The sequence below is a fragment of the Talpa europaea genome (genome assembly GCF_964194135.1).
Source record: "Talpa europaea genome assembly, chromosome: 16".
Lineage (NCBI taxonomy): Eukaryota > Metazoa > Chordata > Mammalia > Eulipotyphla > Talpidae > Talpa > Talpa europaea.
In genome coordinates, this window is record NC_140084.1 from 1,586,578 (window position 1) to 1,603,462 (window position 16,885).

The 16,885-nt window shown below is 51.7% G+C and overlaps 1 protein-coding gene across 1 annotated transcript; it reads left to right on the forward strand.

Moving 5' to 3' along the window:
• Nucleotides 1–462: 462 nt before the first annotated feature.
• Nucleotides 463–16,616, forward strand: GINS2 (GINS complex subunit 2; the record flags this gene model as incomplete). The annotated part of the gene is made up of 5 exons (XM_084257757.1): nucleotides 463–552; nucleotides 1,188–1,302; nucleotides 11,388–11,487; nucleotides 15,590–15,716; nucleotides 16,491–16,616. The coding sequence occupies 5 exons, from the start codon at nucleotides 463–465 to the stop codon at nucleotides 16,614–16,616; spliced, it is 558 nt and encodes a 185-aa protein (XP_084113883.1).
• Between the last annotated feature and the right edge of the window lie 269 nt (nucleotides 16,617–16,885).

Consider the following 16,885-nt stretch of genomic DNA (forward strand, 5'->3'; position numbering starts at 1 on the left):
TCCGTCTCCGCCCGCCAGAGCCCCGTCTTGCCGGGGCAGGCAGGCAGCACCCCAATGAATGCATTTTCTCACGGCTGGGCGCGAACTGCGACGGAGACGCGCCCGAAGCCCACCCGCTAGGGGGTGCGCGCAGGGCGGCGGCCGCGCGGCGGGGGGCGGCGGGCGGGGGCGCAGGTGCGGGGCGCAGGTGCGCGGCCCCGGGGGCGGGGCGGGGCGGGAGCCCGGGGCGGGGCCTGAGCCGGAAGTGGGCGGCCCGGGAGGGGAAGGGGTGGGGGCGGTGGGCGGGGCCGCGCTGGAGCGCGCCAATCCGCGCGGCCGTCGCGGCGCCGCTGCCCCGCCCCCGGAGAGGGCCGCCCGCTGATTGGCCGGGGGCCCTTCCGGCGGGGGAGGCGGGCCCGCGCGGTGGCGGGAAAGCGGCGGCCGGGCGACCCCTCGGGACGCGGGGCGGCCGCGGGCGCCGCCATGGAAGCGGCCGAGGTGGAGTTCCTGGCCGAGAAGGAGCCGGTCACCATCATCCCGAACTTCAGCCTGGACAAGATCTACCTCATCGGGGTGAGCGCGCGCGCGGCGGGCGCGGGGGGCGCAGGTTCGGCCGCCGCGGCCTCAGCCCCGCGCCGGGCGCCGGGGGGGGCGCCGGGAGGGGCTGTGGGGGCGCCGGGGGGGCGCCGGGAGGGGCTGTGGGGGCGCGGGGGGGGGCGCCGGGAGGGGCTGTGGGGGCGCGGGGGGGGCGCCGGGAGGGGCTGTGGGGGCGCCTTGGGGGGCGCCGGGAGGGGCTGTGGGGGCGCGGGGGGGGCGCCGGGAGGGGCTGTGGGGGCGCCGGGGGGAGGCGCCGGGGGGGGGCGCCGGGAGGGCTGTGGGGGCGTCCGAGCGGCGCGGGGCCGGCGGGTCCTCTCAGGCCGGACAGGAGCGGCCGTGGGGAGGGCGAGGTGCCCGCGAGCCGGGGGGCGGGGGGCCTGCGCGCGTGTCCTGCTGTCAGCCGGCGGGGAGCTGAGGGGGCCCCCCAGTCGGGGCTGCCCGGGCCGCCTCCCGCCGGGGGAGCCGGGTTCCGGCGTCCCCGGGAGCCTCGCGCTGCCCGGCGGGGAGAGGCGGCCCCCAGGGGACCCCCGCCCCCCTCACCGCGCCCTTCCCGGGCGGCCCGGACCGCGGGGGCCTGGCTGGGGCGCTCACGCCCGCGTCTCCCTCGGCAGGGGGACCTGGGCCCGTTCAACCCGGGGCTGCCGGTGGAGGTGCCGCTGTGGCTGGCGATCAACCTGAAACAGCGGCAGAAGTGTCGGCTGCTGCCCCCCGAGTGGATGGACGTAGGTGAGCGATGGGCCCCGCGGGGGGCCCCTCCCGAGGGGGAGCCCGGCGCCGCAGCCGCGGCCCACCCACACCTGAAACCGATGCTCGCAGATTGGCGCTTAGAGGAGGCGGGTGCGACCCCTGAGCGCTCACACCTGGGGCGGGTCGGGCTGGATCTCAAGGTCTCCCGAGAGTGTGGCCCTAAAGACGCGTGGGTGCTTGCAGCAGCACCCCGTAAACACACGCGCTGAGGGGCGCAGTCAGGATTTGTCACTAAGACTGCACGGAAGACCCCATCCCCCTGCAGTGGGACGTTCTGTGGCCCGATGGGGCGACGTTCCAGGAGGCTAACACATGGGCGAACCTAGGGAGTGGGGACTGGAAGGGATAGAGGGTTTCCAAGCTTCCTTTTTGGGGTGTGAAAGTGCCGTGAAAGTAATGGAGGTGTTGGTTGTGTGCCTCTGGACGTGCTGACAGCCGTTGCGGCGTGTTCTTCCAGGGTCTGCCTGTTACGGCTCAGAAAGCTGTGAGGAAAAGGGCCTCCCTGGTGGCCTAGGGGTTAAGTCATAGGGAGCTGCCCACATGGCGCAGCAGACCCCTCCTGTCTCCCCGCTGCTCCCCTCAGCAGTGTGTTTCAGTGAATCCACCTGCTCTGCTCCCCACTCTGTCTCTGGGGAGTCCTCTCACCCCCACACCTCTGGCCTGTACCCCAGTTTTATGCAAAAATAAATGAATCTTTTTTTAAAAAAAAAGCTGTTAGGAAAAGGGCTTCCCCGGTTGCACAGCGGTTGAGCGCTGGGCTGCGAAGCTGTCCACAGCCTCTGTAACGCCAGTTCGATCCCTGGCCACCGGTGAGGGTCCCACATGGCGCGCAGACCTCTCCTGCCGCCCGCTGCTCCCCTCAACAGTGTCCTTCGGTCCTTCTGCCTGCTCTGCGCCCCGCTCTGGCTCTGGTGAATTCTCTCACCCTCCCGCGCTTCTGACTGTGCCCAGTGCTTGTATAAATAAATAAATAAATAATAATAAAAAAAGCTGTTAGGAAAAAAGCAAGTGCATCAGAGACACAAACATACTGTGTTCTGAGCCTCTTCCCCACCTCAGAGATGGGAGTGGCCGAAAATGTAAATTTTGCGCGGGAGTGTGTGGCAGTTTGGTTTTTGTAAAATGTTCTAATCCTGTTTTTTAAGTTAGTGAGAAAAGGTGAGCATGAGGCTGTCACTGCTGCTGCTCAGTTCATAGTAAAGATATTCTGTTCCCCTCCGCCATCATCCCCTACCCCCGTCCCTCTCCCGCCCTCCTAGCCTCGGGGCCCGAGGTGTTTATTGATGTCCACTGGTTTTTGAAAGTAGTTTACATTTCTTTCTCTATATATTTTACATCATTCTTCCTTCTTGCACAATGTTTGCTTTCTCCTCTCAGGCGCAGTCCCCAGAAAATCCCCGCCACCCCGCACCGCGCACCGTCGCCACGGCCCCTGTGCGCCCTCCCTGTCTGGATTCTGCCCCGTCCCCTTTCCCCTTTCAGAATGTCTCTGATTTACAGTTGCCTGTTACTTTTGTGTTTTAAGTTATTATAATTATTTTTTCCCCTTGATTCCTTATTTAGTTCCCTTACATTCCTCCTATAAGTGAAACTATCCAGTGTTTTTCCTTCTGGCTTATTTCACTGAGCATCATCCCTTCCAGCTCCATCCATGTTGCTGTGAATGGCATGAGTTTATCTTTTGATTGCTGAGAATATTCCATTGTGTGTATTTTCCACATCTTCTTGATCCAGTCATCTATTTTTGGACATTTGGGTTGTTTCCATATCTTACCTATTGTAAATAGTGCTGCAGTAAACATAGAGGTGCAGGTGTTCTGTTTTTTTTTTTTTTAAGATTTTTTTTATTTATGTATACAAGAGCTGGAGCACAGGCCAGAGGTATGTGGAAGGGTGGGGAGGCTGAGAGGATTCACCAGAGACAGAGTGGGGAACAGAATAGGCGGATTGACCAAAGTACACTGCTGAGGGGAGCAGCGGGCGAGTCAGGAGAGGTCTGCTGCGCCATGTGGGTTGCTCCCTGGCCAGGGGATCGAACTCTTGCTGCAGTGGCTGCAGAAGCTTCATAGGTTGCGTCTTAACCCCTTGTGCCACCAGGGAGGCCCTGCAGGTGTCCTTTTGAATTAATGTTTCTATGTCCTTTGGCTAGATCCCTAGGAGTGGAATTACTGGGTCTTACGGAAGCTCCATTTTTAGTAGATTGAGGAACCTCCACACAGTTCTCCATAGTGGTTGGACTAGTTTCCATTCCCACCTGCAGTGTATGAGAGTTCCTTTTCTTCCACATGCAATAACTGGAGTATAGGCCAGAGGTGCGGGGGTGGGGTGGGGGGTGGGGATTGGAGGATCCACCAGAGTGGGGAACAGAACAGGCGAATTGACTGAAATCCACTGCTGCGGGGAGCAGCGGGGAGACAGGAGAGGTCTGCCGTGCCATGTGGGTAGCTCCCTGGCTGGGGATTGAACTTGTGCTGCAGTGGTTGATGATATGTTGATAGCCCTATCTTTAACCCCTGGGCCACCAGGGAGGCCCAGTTTCTGTTTTTTTTTTTTTTTTTTAATATGTGCCATTCTTACTGGTGTAAGGTGGTATCTCATTGTGTGTGTGTGTATGTTTAAGATTTATTTATGTATGCAAGAGCTGGGGTACAGGCCAGAGGTGCGGGGGTGAGAGGATTGACCAGAGACAGGAAAAGAACAGGCAGACTGACTGAAATACACTGCTAAGGGGAGCAGCAGGCAAGATAGGAGAGGTCGGCTGTGCCATGTCAAAGATTAGTTGTTCATAAATATGTGGGTTTATTTCTGGGTTTTCTGTTTGATCCCATTGGTCTGTGTTTGTTCCAGTACCATAAAGTTTTAATTAATATGGTTTTGTAATATAGTTTGATGTCGGGGAGTGTGATACCTCCATTCTCCTTCTTTATAGTCAGGAGAACTTTGGCTGTTCAAGGTTTTTTGTGGTTCTGTTATAGGGCAACCCCTATATGAGGTGGGTTGCCTGACTGTGGGTCCTCACCTGTACGCTTAAAAGGGACTTATAATACTCAACTGCAGGCACACACACACGAAAAGCTTAATAAAAGGGTTTATTTGCAAAAGAAGGGGAAATGAAGAAATGAAAAATGAATAACTTAGGGAGAGGGAGATAAATTGGTGAACACATCCTACAGATTCCCCTGAGCTAGAGTCTCAGTAGCCTGCTGTGAGCTGGCAAAAAGCCAAGTGAGCCCCAAGGCCCACGTGTGTGGTTAGACACCAAGCCTGGCTGCTTAACTCCAACCACAGTTCCCAGCAGCCCTCCTGTCGGAGATGAGGACATTATGGGATTTGTCGTCCTTGGTGTCTTGGATCTCTTTGGTCAGGGGTGGGGGTTGGGTCCAAGAAACCTGTATTTGTGGAGTTCGTTTAGGGTATCCTTCCCCCCCCCAATAGTTCCATATGAATTTCATTAATATTTGTTCTATTTCTTTTTTTTTAAGATTTATTTTTTTATGCTTACAAAAACTGGGGTACAGGCCAGAGGTATAGGGGGTGAGAATTCACTAGAGCCAGAGCAGGGAACAGAACAGGCAGACTGATGAAATACACTGCTGAGGGGAGCAGCGGGAGCGACAGGAGAGGTCTGCATGCCATGTGGGACCCTCGCCTGCGGCTGGGGATTGAACCGGTGCTGCAGAGGCTGCGGGCAGCTTCGCAGCCCAGCTCTCAACTGCTGCGCCACGAGGGGAGGCCCTTAACAATGTTTTATAATTTTCTTTCTATAGGTCTTTCAACTGTTCGGTTTATCCCCAAGTATTGGATTTTTTTTTGTTTCAATTATAAAATGGATGGTTTTCTTGATTTCTTATTTTTCAGATTGATTGTTTGCTTATAGGAAGGCTGTTTGATTTTTTTGTGTTGATTTTGTATCCTGCTTCTTTACTAAACTGATTATTTTGATTAGTTTTTCTTTTTTTTTTTTTTTTTTAAAGATTTAGTGTTTATTTATACAGGCCAGAGGCGCAGGAGGGTGAGAGGATTCACCAGAGACAGAGTGGGAAGCAGAACAGGCAGACAGATCCAAAGCACTGCTGAGGGGAGCAGTGGGCGAGACAGGAGAGGTCTGCTGGGCCATGTGGGAATCCCCCTAGCTGGCCGGGAATTGAACCCACACTGCAGAGGCTGCGGACAGCTTCACAGCATTGCGCTCAACCTGCTGCGCCACCGGGGAGGCCCCGATTAGTTTTTCTGTGGAGTTTTTAGGGTTCTGTATATATATTATGTCATCTGCAAGCAATGATAGTTTTACTTCTTTCCCTATTTGGATCCTCTTATTGCTCTGCTAGGACTTCTGGTATTATATTGGAAAGCAGTGGTAACAGTGGACATCGTTGTCTTGTTCCAGATCTTACGGGAAAGGCTTTCAGCTTTTCACCATTGAGAATATTGGCTATGGGTTTGTCGTATATAGCCTTTATGATGTTAAGGTATGTTCCTTCTACCTGAGTGTATCGAGGACCTTCATCATAAATGGATGTTGAACTTTGTTGAATGTTTTCTCAGTATCTATTGATATGATCGTATGGTTTTTATTTTAAAAAATTTTTTAAAAAATATTTATGCATACAAGAACTGGGTACAGGTCAGAGGTGTGGGGGGTGTGAGAGGATCCATCAGAGACAGAGCGGGGAACAGAACAGCCAGACTGACTGAAATACTCTGCTGAGGGGAGCAGCAGGTGAGACAGAGAGGTCTGCTGTGCCATGTGGGTAGCTCCCTGGCCAGGGGTAGCTTCATAGTGCTGTGCTTAACTCCTTGCTCCACCAGGGAGGCCCTGGTTTTTCTTTTTCTTTTAATTTTTGTTGATGTGTTGGATTACATTGATTTTCGGATGTTGAAACCATCCTTGTGCCCCTAGAATAAATTCCACTTGGTCATGGTAAACTATCTTCTTGATGCATTGTTGGATTCTATTGGCTAGGATTTTACTGAGGATTTTTGCATCAGTGTTCATTAAAGAGATTGGCCTATAGTTTTCTTTTTTTGTCTGTCCTTGCTCAGTTTTGGTATTAGTGTATTGTTGGCTTCGTGAAATATATTTGGTAGTATTCCTTCTCAAATTTTTGAAAGAGTTTGTGAGGATAGGCATTAGTTCATTTCTGAACATTTGGTAGAATTCATTTGTGAAGCCATCTGGTTCTGGGCTTTTGTTTTGGGGGAGGGTTTTGATTACTGTTTCAATATAATTGGTCTGTTTAGGTGTTTGATTTCTTTTTGATCTATCTTTGATAATTGTACAGTTCTAGGAATTTGTCCATCTCTTCTAGATTGTTGAACTTCTTTGCATATAACTGTTGTTACTAATCTGATTATTCTTTCTCTTTTTTTTAATATTTATGCATACAAGAGTTGGGGTGTAGGCCAGAGGTGTGGGGGTGGGGGGTGAGAGGACTTAGCAGAGACAGAGCAGGGAGCAGAACAGGTGGATCCACTGAAATACACTGCTGAGGGGAGCAGCAGGAGAGACAAAGAGGTCTGCTGTGTCATGTGGGTCACCTCCCTGGCAGGGGATCCAAGTCCTGCTGCAGTAGCTGTGGACTGCTTTATAGTGCTTCCCTTGTGCCACCAGGGTGTCCCCCTGATTATTCTTTTGATTTCTGTGTCTGTTGTAATTTCTCCTCTTTAGTGTAGGATTCTGTTTTTGTGTTCTCCCATTTTTTTCTTTGTGAGCTTGACTAGAGGTTTGTCTAGGTTTTTTTCCGAAGAACCAACTTTTGGTTTCATTGATTTAACTTCTATTTTATTTATTTCTGCTTTGATGTTTATTATTTCGTTTCTTCTCCTGGCTTTTTTTTTGTTGTTGTTGTTGCTCTTTTTCCAGTTCTTTAAGGTGGGAAATGAGGTTGTTTGAATTCTTTTTTTTTTAAAATATTTTATTTATTTATTTGTACAAGCACTGGGTACAGTCAGAAGCGCAGGAGGGTGAGAGAATTCACCAGAGCCAGAGTGGGGAGCAGAGCAGGCAGACTGACGAAGTATACTGCTGAGGGGAGCAGTGGGCGGCAGGAGAGGTCTGTGTACCATGTGGGACCTTTGCCCAGCGGCCGGGGATCGAACCGGTGCTGCTGAGGTTGTGCGCAGCTTCGCAGCCCAGTGCTCAACCGCTGCGCCACCAGGAGAGGCCAAGAGATAATCCTAATTTGTTTATTTTATTTCCTTTGCCTTATGGGGTGGTGGACTGAAAAAGTTTTTTTGATGTCATGGATCCTATCCCCAATAGTATGTGTTTTATTATGGCAAGGCTTCTATCTAAATCTTTAAACCATTTTGAGTTTATTTTTGTATATAAAGCTTGTAAATGATCCAATTTCATTCTTTTATCTGTGGCTTTCCACAATTCCAGCAGCATTTTCTATTTTTTATCTTTGGGTTGCATTTTTGCCCTACCAATGTGCATACGTTCCACTCAACCTCCACCAGTCCCCCTGTGCCTCTAGCCCTCTGCTTCCCTCCTTCATCCTCTCCCTCCCAGTGTTCCCTCTGGTGACCATTCTATTCTTTAATTAAATTCAAGATCTATTTCTACTCTTTTTGCTTGTGTATTTTTGTTGTTATTTATGTTCTGAAGGTCAATGAAAGCTCTGATACCCGCCTTTCACTTTTTGACTAATTTCACTTAATCACTCTGTCCATCCATCTTGTTCCAAATGCCACTATGCTTCTCTTTTTCATAGCTGTGTAGTACTCCATCGAGTAGATGATCCACAGTTTATTTGTCCATTGGTCTGTCGAAGGGCACTTGGGTAGGCTCAGTGACCTGGCAGTTGTGGACAGTGCTGCTCAGCCACAGGTGCAGATAAATCTTTTTGTATTAGTTTTCATATTATTTGGATAAATAACAAATGGGGGCATGGGGTACTGCTGGCTCGTACAGAATTCCCATTTTTATTTTCTCAACAGTGTTCCATCCCAGTTTTCACAGGCGCTGCACCAACTTGTCTTCCCAGCAGCTGTGGATGAGTGTTCTTTTCCCTGCAGCCTCACCCACGTCTGTTGGTTCTGTTGTTTTTTATATGAGCCGTTCTCATGGTGAGGTGGGGTCTCAGTGTGGTTTTAATTTCCTTTATAATAAGGGACATTAGGTAAACAGTTTTTCATGTGTCTGTGGGCCACCTGAGTGTCACCTTCAGAAAGTGTCTAGGTCCTCCGCCTGTGTTTTGATTGGGCTGTTTCTTTGTTGTTGGGTTGTGTAAGAACTTTGTACATTTTGGAGATTAGCCCCTTTGTGAGATCTGTGATATGCAAATATTTTTTCCCATTCTGTAGGTTCTTTTTTTTTTTAATGGGTTCGTTTTGCGGTACAATGGCTTTGAATTGGATGTGGCCCCACTTGTTTACGTTTGCTTTGGTTTCCCTTGCCATCGGGGTTGAGTCCCCAAGCACATCTCCGTATTTGTGGCCTGTAGCGTGTCCCCGGTGTTTTCTTTCAAGTACGTTGTGGTTTTGGAGCTTGCGCCCGGGCCTTTCATCCGTTTTGAATTAGTTTTCTGTACGGAGTTAAGTACGGCTCCTGGTCGAGGTTTTTGCAAGTGGCTCTCCATGTTCCCGGCACCGTTACCAGAGAGGCCTCTCGTGTGGGGAGGAAGAAGGCGGTCCTCCGGGCGGGGCCCTGGCTCCTGGGTCCTGAAGGCAGCTGTCCACACTGTGGGTTTGTGTCCGGCCTTTCTGCTCCACCGCTGTGGTCTGTCTCAGTGTTTGTTCCAGGACCTACTGTTTTGAGAGCTGTTGCCGTGTGATGACAGTTTGAAGGCAGGAAGTGTTGTGATACCTGCATTTGTCGTCTTCTCTCAGGAGTGTTTTCTATTCTGGGCTGTTGTGGTTTCATATCAACTTGATAATTGTTGAATGTCCTTGAAAAAATCATCAGTATTTTGATAGGTATTGCCTTGAATCTGTAAGTTGCTTTGGTGATAGGGCCATTTTAATGATAAGTCTTCTTACCCAGGAGCCCAGGCTCTTTCCATTTCTTTGTATCTTTGTTTACTTCCTAAGCACTTTTAAAGTTTTTGATATACTGGCCCTTCACTTCTTCGTTATGTTTTCTCCCACTTTTTTTTTTTTTTTAAAGATTTATGCATATAAGAACTGGGGTGCAGGCCAGAGGTGCAGGGGGTGAGAGGATTCACCAGAGACAGAGTAGGGAACAGAACAGGCAGATTGACTGAAACAAACTGCTGAGGGGAACAGCAGGGAGACAGGAGAGGTCTGCTGTGCCCTGTGGGTAGCTCCCTGGCCAGGATCGAACTCGTGCTGCAGAGGCTGCAGATAGCTTCATAGTGCTGAGACTTAACCCCTGCGCCACCAGGGAGGGCCCCCTGATTTTTTTAAATTGGGTTTGTGTCCTGCCACTTGACTGTGTTCTTTAATTATTCAGTAGTTTTTGGTTTCTCTATATCAACATGTCACCTGCAGATAATGAGTTTCACTTCTTTCTAGTTGGATTCCTTTTATGTTTTTTTCTTGCCTGATTGTTTTGGTGCAGACTACTAGTACTATGCTGAACACTAGTGCTGACAGTGGACATCCTGTCTGGGTCCTGACCTTAGTGGGTGGGCTTCAACGCGTCACCATCGAGTGTGATGTTGGCTGGGGTGTGTCATGTGTGGCTTTAAATGTTTAGATTAACCCATTTATTCCCATTGAGTGTTTTCATCAATGGATTTGAATCTCCTTGGAAACTTTTTGGCCTCTATTGAGACTGACATGTGGTTTTTGTCTTCCTTTGTGTTGATCTGGTGGATGGCACCTATTGATTTGTATATGGGAAACCACCCTTGCAGGGCTGAAGCCTATTGGTGGTGGATGACTCTTTTGCTGCATTGCTGTATTCTGTTTGCTGGGTTTTTGTGAGGATTTTTGCACCGATGTTCATTAGGAATACTGGTCTATGCTTTTCTTTTTTTGCATTGTCTTGCTTGCTTTTGGGAGCAAGACAGTGTTAGCCTCATAGTATGTGCTGGGTTGTTTTCCTCTGTCTTTTTTATTAGGGCTTGAGTAGGAGAGGTATTGGATTTTCTTTGAAGATTTGACAGAACTACTTGGAGAAGCCACCTGGCCCTGGGGGTCTCTTCCTAGGGCCACTTTTTATTACTCTATTTCAGCAGTCGTGATTCGGCTTTCTTTTTATTGATGAATTCAGACCATTAACATTTTGGGTGAAGATTGATGAAGATTGATGTAAGATTTTGTTTTGTATTTTTGATAGTTTTAATTATATATATATATTTTTTGTTTTTATTTGTCCTGCCTACTTTTTCTCAATGGCTTTTCTTACTATTTCTATCCATTTCTTTATCTGTGGTTCTCTATTTTGGATTTTTTTGTTATTGGCTACCTTGGGTTTTTTACTTCTATTTCATTGTCTTTTTTTTTTTTTTTTTTTAAAGATTTACTTATTTATTTCATACAAGCACTGGATACAGTCAGAAGCACAGGAGGGTGAGAGAATTCACCAGAGCCAGAGTGGGGAACAGAACAGGCAGACTGACGAAATACACTGCTGAGGGGAGCAGCAGGCACGGCAGGAGAGGTCTGCGCGCCATGTGGGACCCTCACTGGTTGCCGGGAATGGAACCGGTGCTGCAGAGGCTGTGGGCAGCTTTGCAGCCCAGGGCTCAACCGCTGCACCACCAGGGGAGGCCCTCATTTTTTTTAAAAAAAGTTTTATTTATGCATACCAGAACTGGGGTACAGGTCAGAGGTGTAGGGTGGTGAGAGGATTCACCAGAGACAGAGTGGGGAACAGAACAGGCAGATTGAAATTCACTGCTGAGAGGAGCAGCGGGGGAGTCAGGAGAGGTCTGCTGCACCATGTGGGTAGCTCCCTGCCCGGGGATTGAAGTCATGCTGCAGTGGCTGTGGACAGCTTCATAGGTTGTGTCTTAATCTCTTGCACCACCAGGGAGGCCCCCCTATTCCACTGTCTTAAGCCCTCGATGAGCCGGTGTCTGCTCTCCTCCAACTGTTCTTCATACAGGTTCAGATAATGGTGATAGTAAAATGTGTTTTGCTCTAAATTTCAGAGAAGTTGGAGAAGATGAGGGATCATGAACGCAATGAAGAAACTTTTACCCCTATGCCTAGCCCGTACTACATGGAACTTACCAAACTCTTGCTAAATCAGTAAGTATGGCTGTCCTAGAACCCCCAGGGAAACTGAATTGGGGTTTGATGCCTCACGCCCCCCACCCCTTCGGTCTTGTTTTACCATCACTGCAGAGAGAAACGGTGTGTCGGCTGCAAGCTCAGTGCCCTGGGTCATGTGGGCGCACTTGCTCGGCCCTTGCTCTCTTCTGCCCCTGCCCCCTTTCACTCCCTTGGTCTTCCCTCCTCCCCCTGAGGCTGCTGGGCCTGGGGCCCTGCTGGGTTTGCTCTTTATTCACAGAGACTGTGACAGTCAGCTGCGTCCTTATTTGTGTTTTCAGAACATTTTCCTTCTTACACGCTACTCTAGAAAAGTGAGCTTTCTTCCTTATTTACTCTTGGACCCTGAAATTGGCAATTACTAGGGTCCCCCACACAGAGACTGATGGCCAGTTGGAGGCTCTGAATAGCGATCCAGAGGTCGGCTTTCCTGCACGCTGGTATTGAGGAGCCTGTCCTGGCCACCAGCGCTTAGACTTGTGGCCTGCAAGGGCATTTTGCTGTTGTCACTTATGTCTCACTTGTTTCAAAGTAGTGTCCACGCTGGGACGGCAGGGGTTTGGGCTGCATGATGGGACTTGGTTCCCTACTTTTGTGGCTCCAGTTGTCCTTTGGGGTCGGGTTGGAATAGGCATCATGGGGCCTTTCCAACCCCATTGCAGAAGCATGCCGTGTCCAGCTGTCCACGCCCGAGCATGGCTGTCTGTGTGAATGAGTGGCCACAGCGAGGGGCTTGCAGGGTAGCAGGTGAGGGACTGTGTGTAGACACTCTCCGAGTGACAGAGGTACTGGGTGGGGGTCATGGGCGGACAACATGGGGGTGGGAACACCACCCTCGTGGGTGGAACAGGCAGGACGTGGCCGGGCCCGCCTTGGCCTCCATACCCACTTCCTTCACCCAGATCCCGCCCGCCTCTGCTTCGGCCTACTGCTTGTGACCTCAAGCAGGGTGACAGACCCTAGAGCCATCCTTGGGCTAAAAGGCACCTATTGGGACCTCCCCGAGGGCAGGGCAGGGCCGGGCCGTGTGGCCCGTTGTGTTGCTGCACACTTGGAGGTGCTGCTGGACTTCTGTATCCTTTGTCATCACCATAAATACATTCTCTTAGTACAACTCTACCCCTTTATCTTGGGGTATGCACATTGGATTTCTTGTGGGTGTTCGACAGGAACGGCCAGGGGGCTCACGTTTGCACCAAACTCAAGCGGTGCGGCCAGCCCTCTGCGTAAGCCTGTGCCAGTGCCTTCTCGCTTCTGCTGGCTGGTCCTGTTGCCTCAGCTTCTAACCCACACCACGCTGCGGGGGTGTCCTGCCCCCAGCTTTCCAGGGTCCAGGCTGCACTCCTGACCTGGTTTTCCTCTGGGTCTGCCTACCTGTGTCTCCGGGCTCCCCTGGGTTTCACCGGGCCTTGGCATTTACTGCTCTAGCCTTTTTTGGCTTCGCAGGCGCTCCCTCCCGGGCCACATGCCCTGTCCCCTCTGTGTGTTGTGCACCTCTGCAGCGTTTGTCTGTCTTGGATTCGTAGTCACTGGCTGGCTGTGCCCAGTTCCCCCCCCCGGCCCTCCATCCCTCCCTCACTGCCCAGCCCTGACAGTGGCCGGGGACGTCTCCTGCACACCTGCACTGCACCTGGCACCATGCCTGTGTTGGCCGGATGGATGAATGCAGCTGAGGGACAAGTGTGGGTACTGGTTTGTTTGGTACTTAGAGCACAAGCCTCGAAGGCCTGCCCGGCACCTTTTACTTGCTGGATTCGAGAGCAGACTGGCACAGAAATTGGGGAGGTGTCGACTGCCCGCCGTGGAGAGCCCTGAATGGCACTGCTGATTCAGTGAGGGTCTGGAGCTGCTTCGTGGACTTGAGGTGGACAGTCGCGCAGGCTGGAGTCTCAGTTGTGTGAGGGGCGAGGTGACCTGTTCACACTGGCTGTCACACCACAGTGTTTAAAGTGCTGGAGCGAGGGTGTGGTTTGCAGTCCTGATACTGCTGCTGCCAGAGGCCAAGAAGAGCTCAGGGCAGAGTGCAGTGCAGGGAGAAGTCAGGGCATGGCGTGCTGAGCTGGTGCTGCCTTAGTCTGCAGGACAGGAGGGGTTCCCAGGAGAGTGCTGGGGGGTTCTCGTGACCGATGTCGTGACCGGGGGAGTGCCACTCCAAAGGGAGACGGTGTAGGCAGCTGGGCAGGGCCTGATCGTCTGGAGGTACATGCGCAGTAGCTATTAGACCCTTGTTTACTAATTCTATAATCCATTCTGCCAGGGGCCTAATGTTACCTTTGTTCTGTGCTTAACCAGGCGCCTGGGTCCTTGGTTCTTAAATCAGCCCTTCAGATTGTAGGAACCAAATGTTTGGATCTTCAAGTCCACTGTATAAAAAAATCCCATTAAAGCAGAGGCTAGGGGGGCGGGTGGGGGGGAGGGGCGGAAGGAGGGAAGGGCCCAGTGACCTTGGTGGAGGACTGTGCGTGCCTTGGCGGTGGGCGGGGTGCGCCTGCACACCCAAAGGGGTGGGATGCCATAGCTGAGTCCTAGCCAGTGTTCTGAAGCACTGTCGTCTTTATTGGAAAGGTCATGTAAGAAAGTCTGTGCTGTGCTGACACTAGCAGATGCTGGTCGTATGGGTCCAAGGTCACCCTTTCGCGTGTGTGAACATCATTTTCCTAGACCATGTGCTGGAGACACTGTGTGTGAGAGATTTTTACTCCCAGCTAGACATTTTCATACTACGCTATGGTCTCTGTTGCTAAGAGAATAGACCTTACATGTTATTACCACAAGAAAGAAGTGGTAATTATGTGAGGTGATGGAAGTGTTAGCTAGCCTGACTGTGGTAATCATTTCACAATAAATGAGTATCAGATTATCACACGGTGTACCTTAAGAGGGAAATTAAATTGTATTTTAAACTAAAGAAAATTAAAATATTTTATTTTATTTTTTAATTTATTTATTTATACAAGCACTGGGTACAGTTAGAAGCACGGGAGGGTGAGAGAATTCACCAGAGCCAGAGCGGGGAGCAGAGCAGGCAGAAGGACCGAAGGACACTGCTGAGGGGAGCAGCGGGCGACAGGAGAGGTCTGCGCGCCATGTGGGACCCTCCTCCGGGGGCCGGGGAGCAGCCGGGGATCGAACCGGCACTGCAGAGGCTGCGGGCAGCTTCGCAACCCAGCGCTCAACCGCTGCGCCACCAGGGAGGCCCATATAATATATTATTTTAAAAGGCAGTACAATGCCTGGATGAAACAGCCAGGTGACCAGCCTAAGTCACATTGAGCGGCTGAGACTGGATTTCAGTTTAAAAAAACAGATTCTCCATCTATAGACCAGGAGCCAAGTTCAGCCAGCGGAGAGCACTTCTGGTCTGTCCTGGGGCGCCGGTGATGGCGGTGCCAGTGTCTGTTTATCTCTAGTCTGTCTTTTCCCTCATAAGCTAGCTGAAGTCTGTCTTACCCAGGAAAGCTGCTCTTACCCCTCGCCCCCTCTGGGCAAGAGTCAGGGAGCTGCTTCTGCTCTTTGCCCTTTTCTGTGACTTCCTGATTTTCTCTCTGGCATGGGAGGTGACCTCCCTTGCAGGGTTTGTGAGGCCAGGAGTGGTGGGTGCAGAGCACAGTGCCTGGCACACAGCCCTCGTTCCTCCCTCTGGTGGGCAGTGGGCCCTTGGGTGAGCAGCCACAGGGTGTGAGCTGGAGAAGTCGTGAGGGGAGCCAGCCCTGAAAGGCAGTCACACTGCAAAGTGCACAGTGTGGAGACCCGGTTCTGCAGGAAGGGAGGACGTCTGACTTAGAGCAGCTCCCAGGGAGGCTAGGCCTTCTGCGTAGATGGAGTCCACCCCTGTGGTATGCTGGGCGCGGCGTGGTCGGGCGCCAGAGTCCTCAGTGTGATCACAGCTGGGCTTTGTTGCACCAAACTAAACTGCGAGAAAGTCTTACGTTTTAAAATCACAAGCAAAACAAACTGAGTCTGGAGCAGCTGGGCCTGCAGCCGCCTTCTGGACACTCGCTAACCACCCCTCCCAGCTGGATGGGCTGCAGTTGACCAAGTGCCACCCCACCGGACTTAAGTCGTCTGTTGCTTCCTTTAGTGCTTCAGACAACATCCCGAAAGCAGATGAGATCCGGACTCTGATCAAGGACATGTGGGATACGCGCATCGCCAAGCTGCGCGTGTCTGCCGACAGTTTCGTGAGGCAGCAGGAGGCGCATGCCAAGGTGGGTGCCTGCCTGTGCCCCGAGAGCCACAGTGTAGCCAGGATGCAGGCGTGTAGGGGGGCCGAGGCCGATGTCAGCCAGAATCCCATTTGTGCTCGCTGCTTTATTTATTTTTTTTTGAAGATTGATTTATACATACAAGAACGGGGTTACAGGCCAGAGGTGTGGGGGGTGAGAGGATTCACCAGAGACAGTGGGGAGCAGAACAGGCAGACTGACTGAAATCCACTGCTGAGGGGAACAGCAGGGAGACAGGAGAGGTCTGCTGCGCCATGTGGGTAGCTTCCTGGCCGGAGATCGAACTCATGCTGCAGTGGCTGCAGTTAGCTTCATAGGTTGTGTCTTAACCCCCTGCGCCACCTGGGAGGCCCCTCGCTGCTTTAGTTTTTAATTTTTTTTATTTTTTAAAGATTTATTTATTTATACAAGCACTGGGTACAGTCAGAAGCGCGGGAGGGTGAGAGGATTCACCAGAGCCAGAGCGGGGAGCAGAGCAGGCAGAAGGACCGAAGGACACTGCTGAGGGGAGCAGCGGGCGGCAGGAGAGGTCTGCGCGCCATGTGGGACCCTCCTCCGGTGGCCGGGGAGCAGCCGGGGATTGAACCGGCGCCGCAGAGGCTGCGGGCAGCTTCGCAACCCAGCGCTCAACCGCTGCGCCACCGGGGAGGCCCTCGCTGCTTTATTTTTAAGGCGTTTTTTTACTTTTGTTCAGCAGATCTTTTTTTCTCAAATTCAAAAATTCTGTGGCCACCCAGTCTGTCTCTTGTGTTCTAGCTGGACAACCTGACCCTGATGGAGATCAACACCAGCGGGGCTTTCCTCACACAAGCGCTCAACCATATGTACAAGCTCCGCACCAGCCTGCAGCCTTCCGAGCACAGCCAGTCCCAGGACTTCTAGAGGAAGGCCCTAGTCTTGGCAGGCTGGCGTTGGCGGGAGGTGTGCACCAGTGTACCGCGGAGGGCCTCGCCCTGCTGGAGTTCTGGAACCAACTTCCAATGTGTGAAAAACGGATGGAGCAAGGAAGGCCTTTGTGACCTTGGAAAGCAGCCTTTTTTGTGCTCATTTGTCAGGACGCTCGTTAGTTCCACATCTGTCTCTAGAAAGCAGCTGTTCTTTTTGGGGGGGGACGAAAAAAGCTTTTGCCAAACAATATTCTCCCTAGTAGA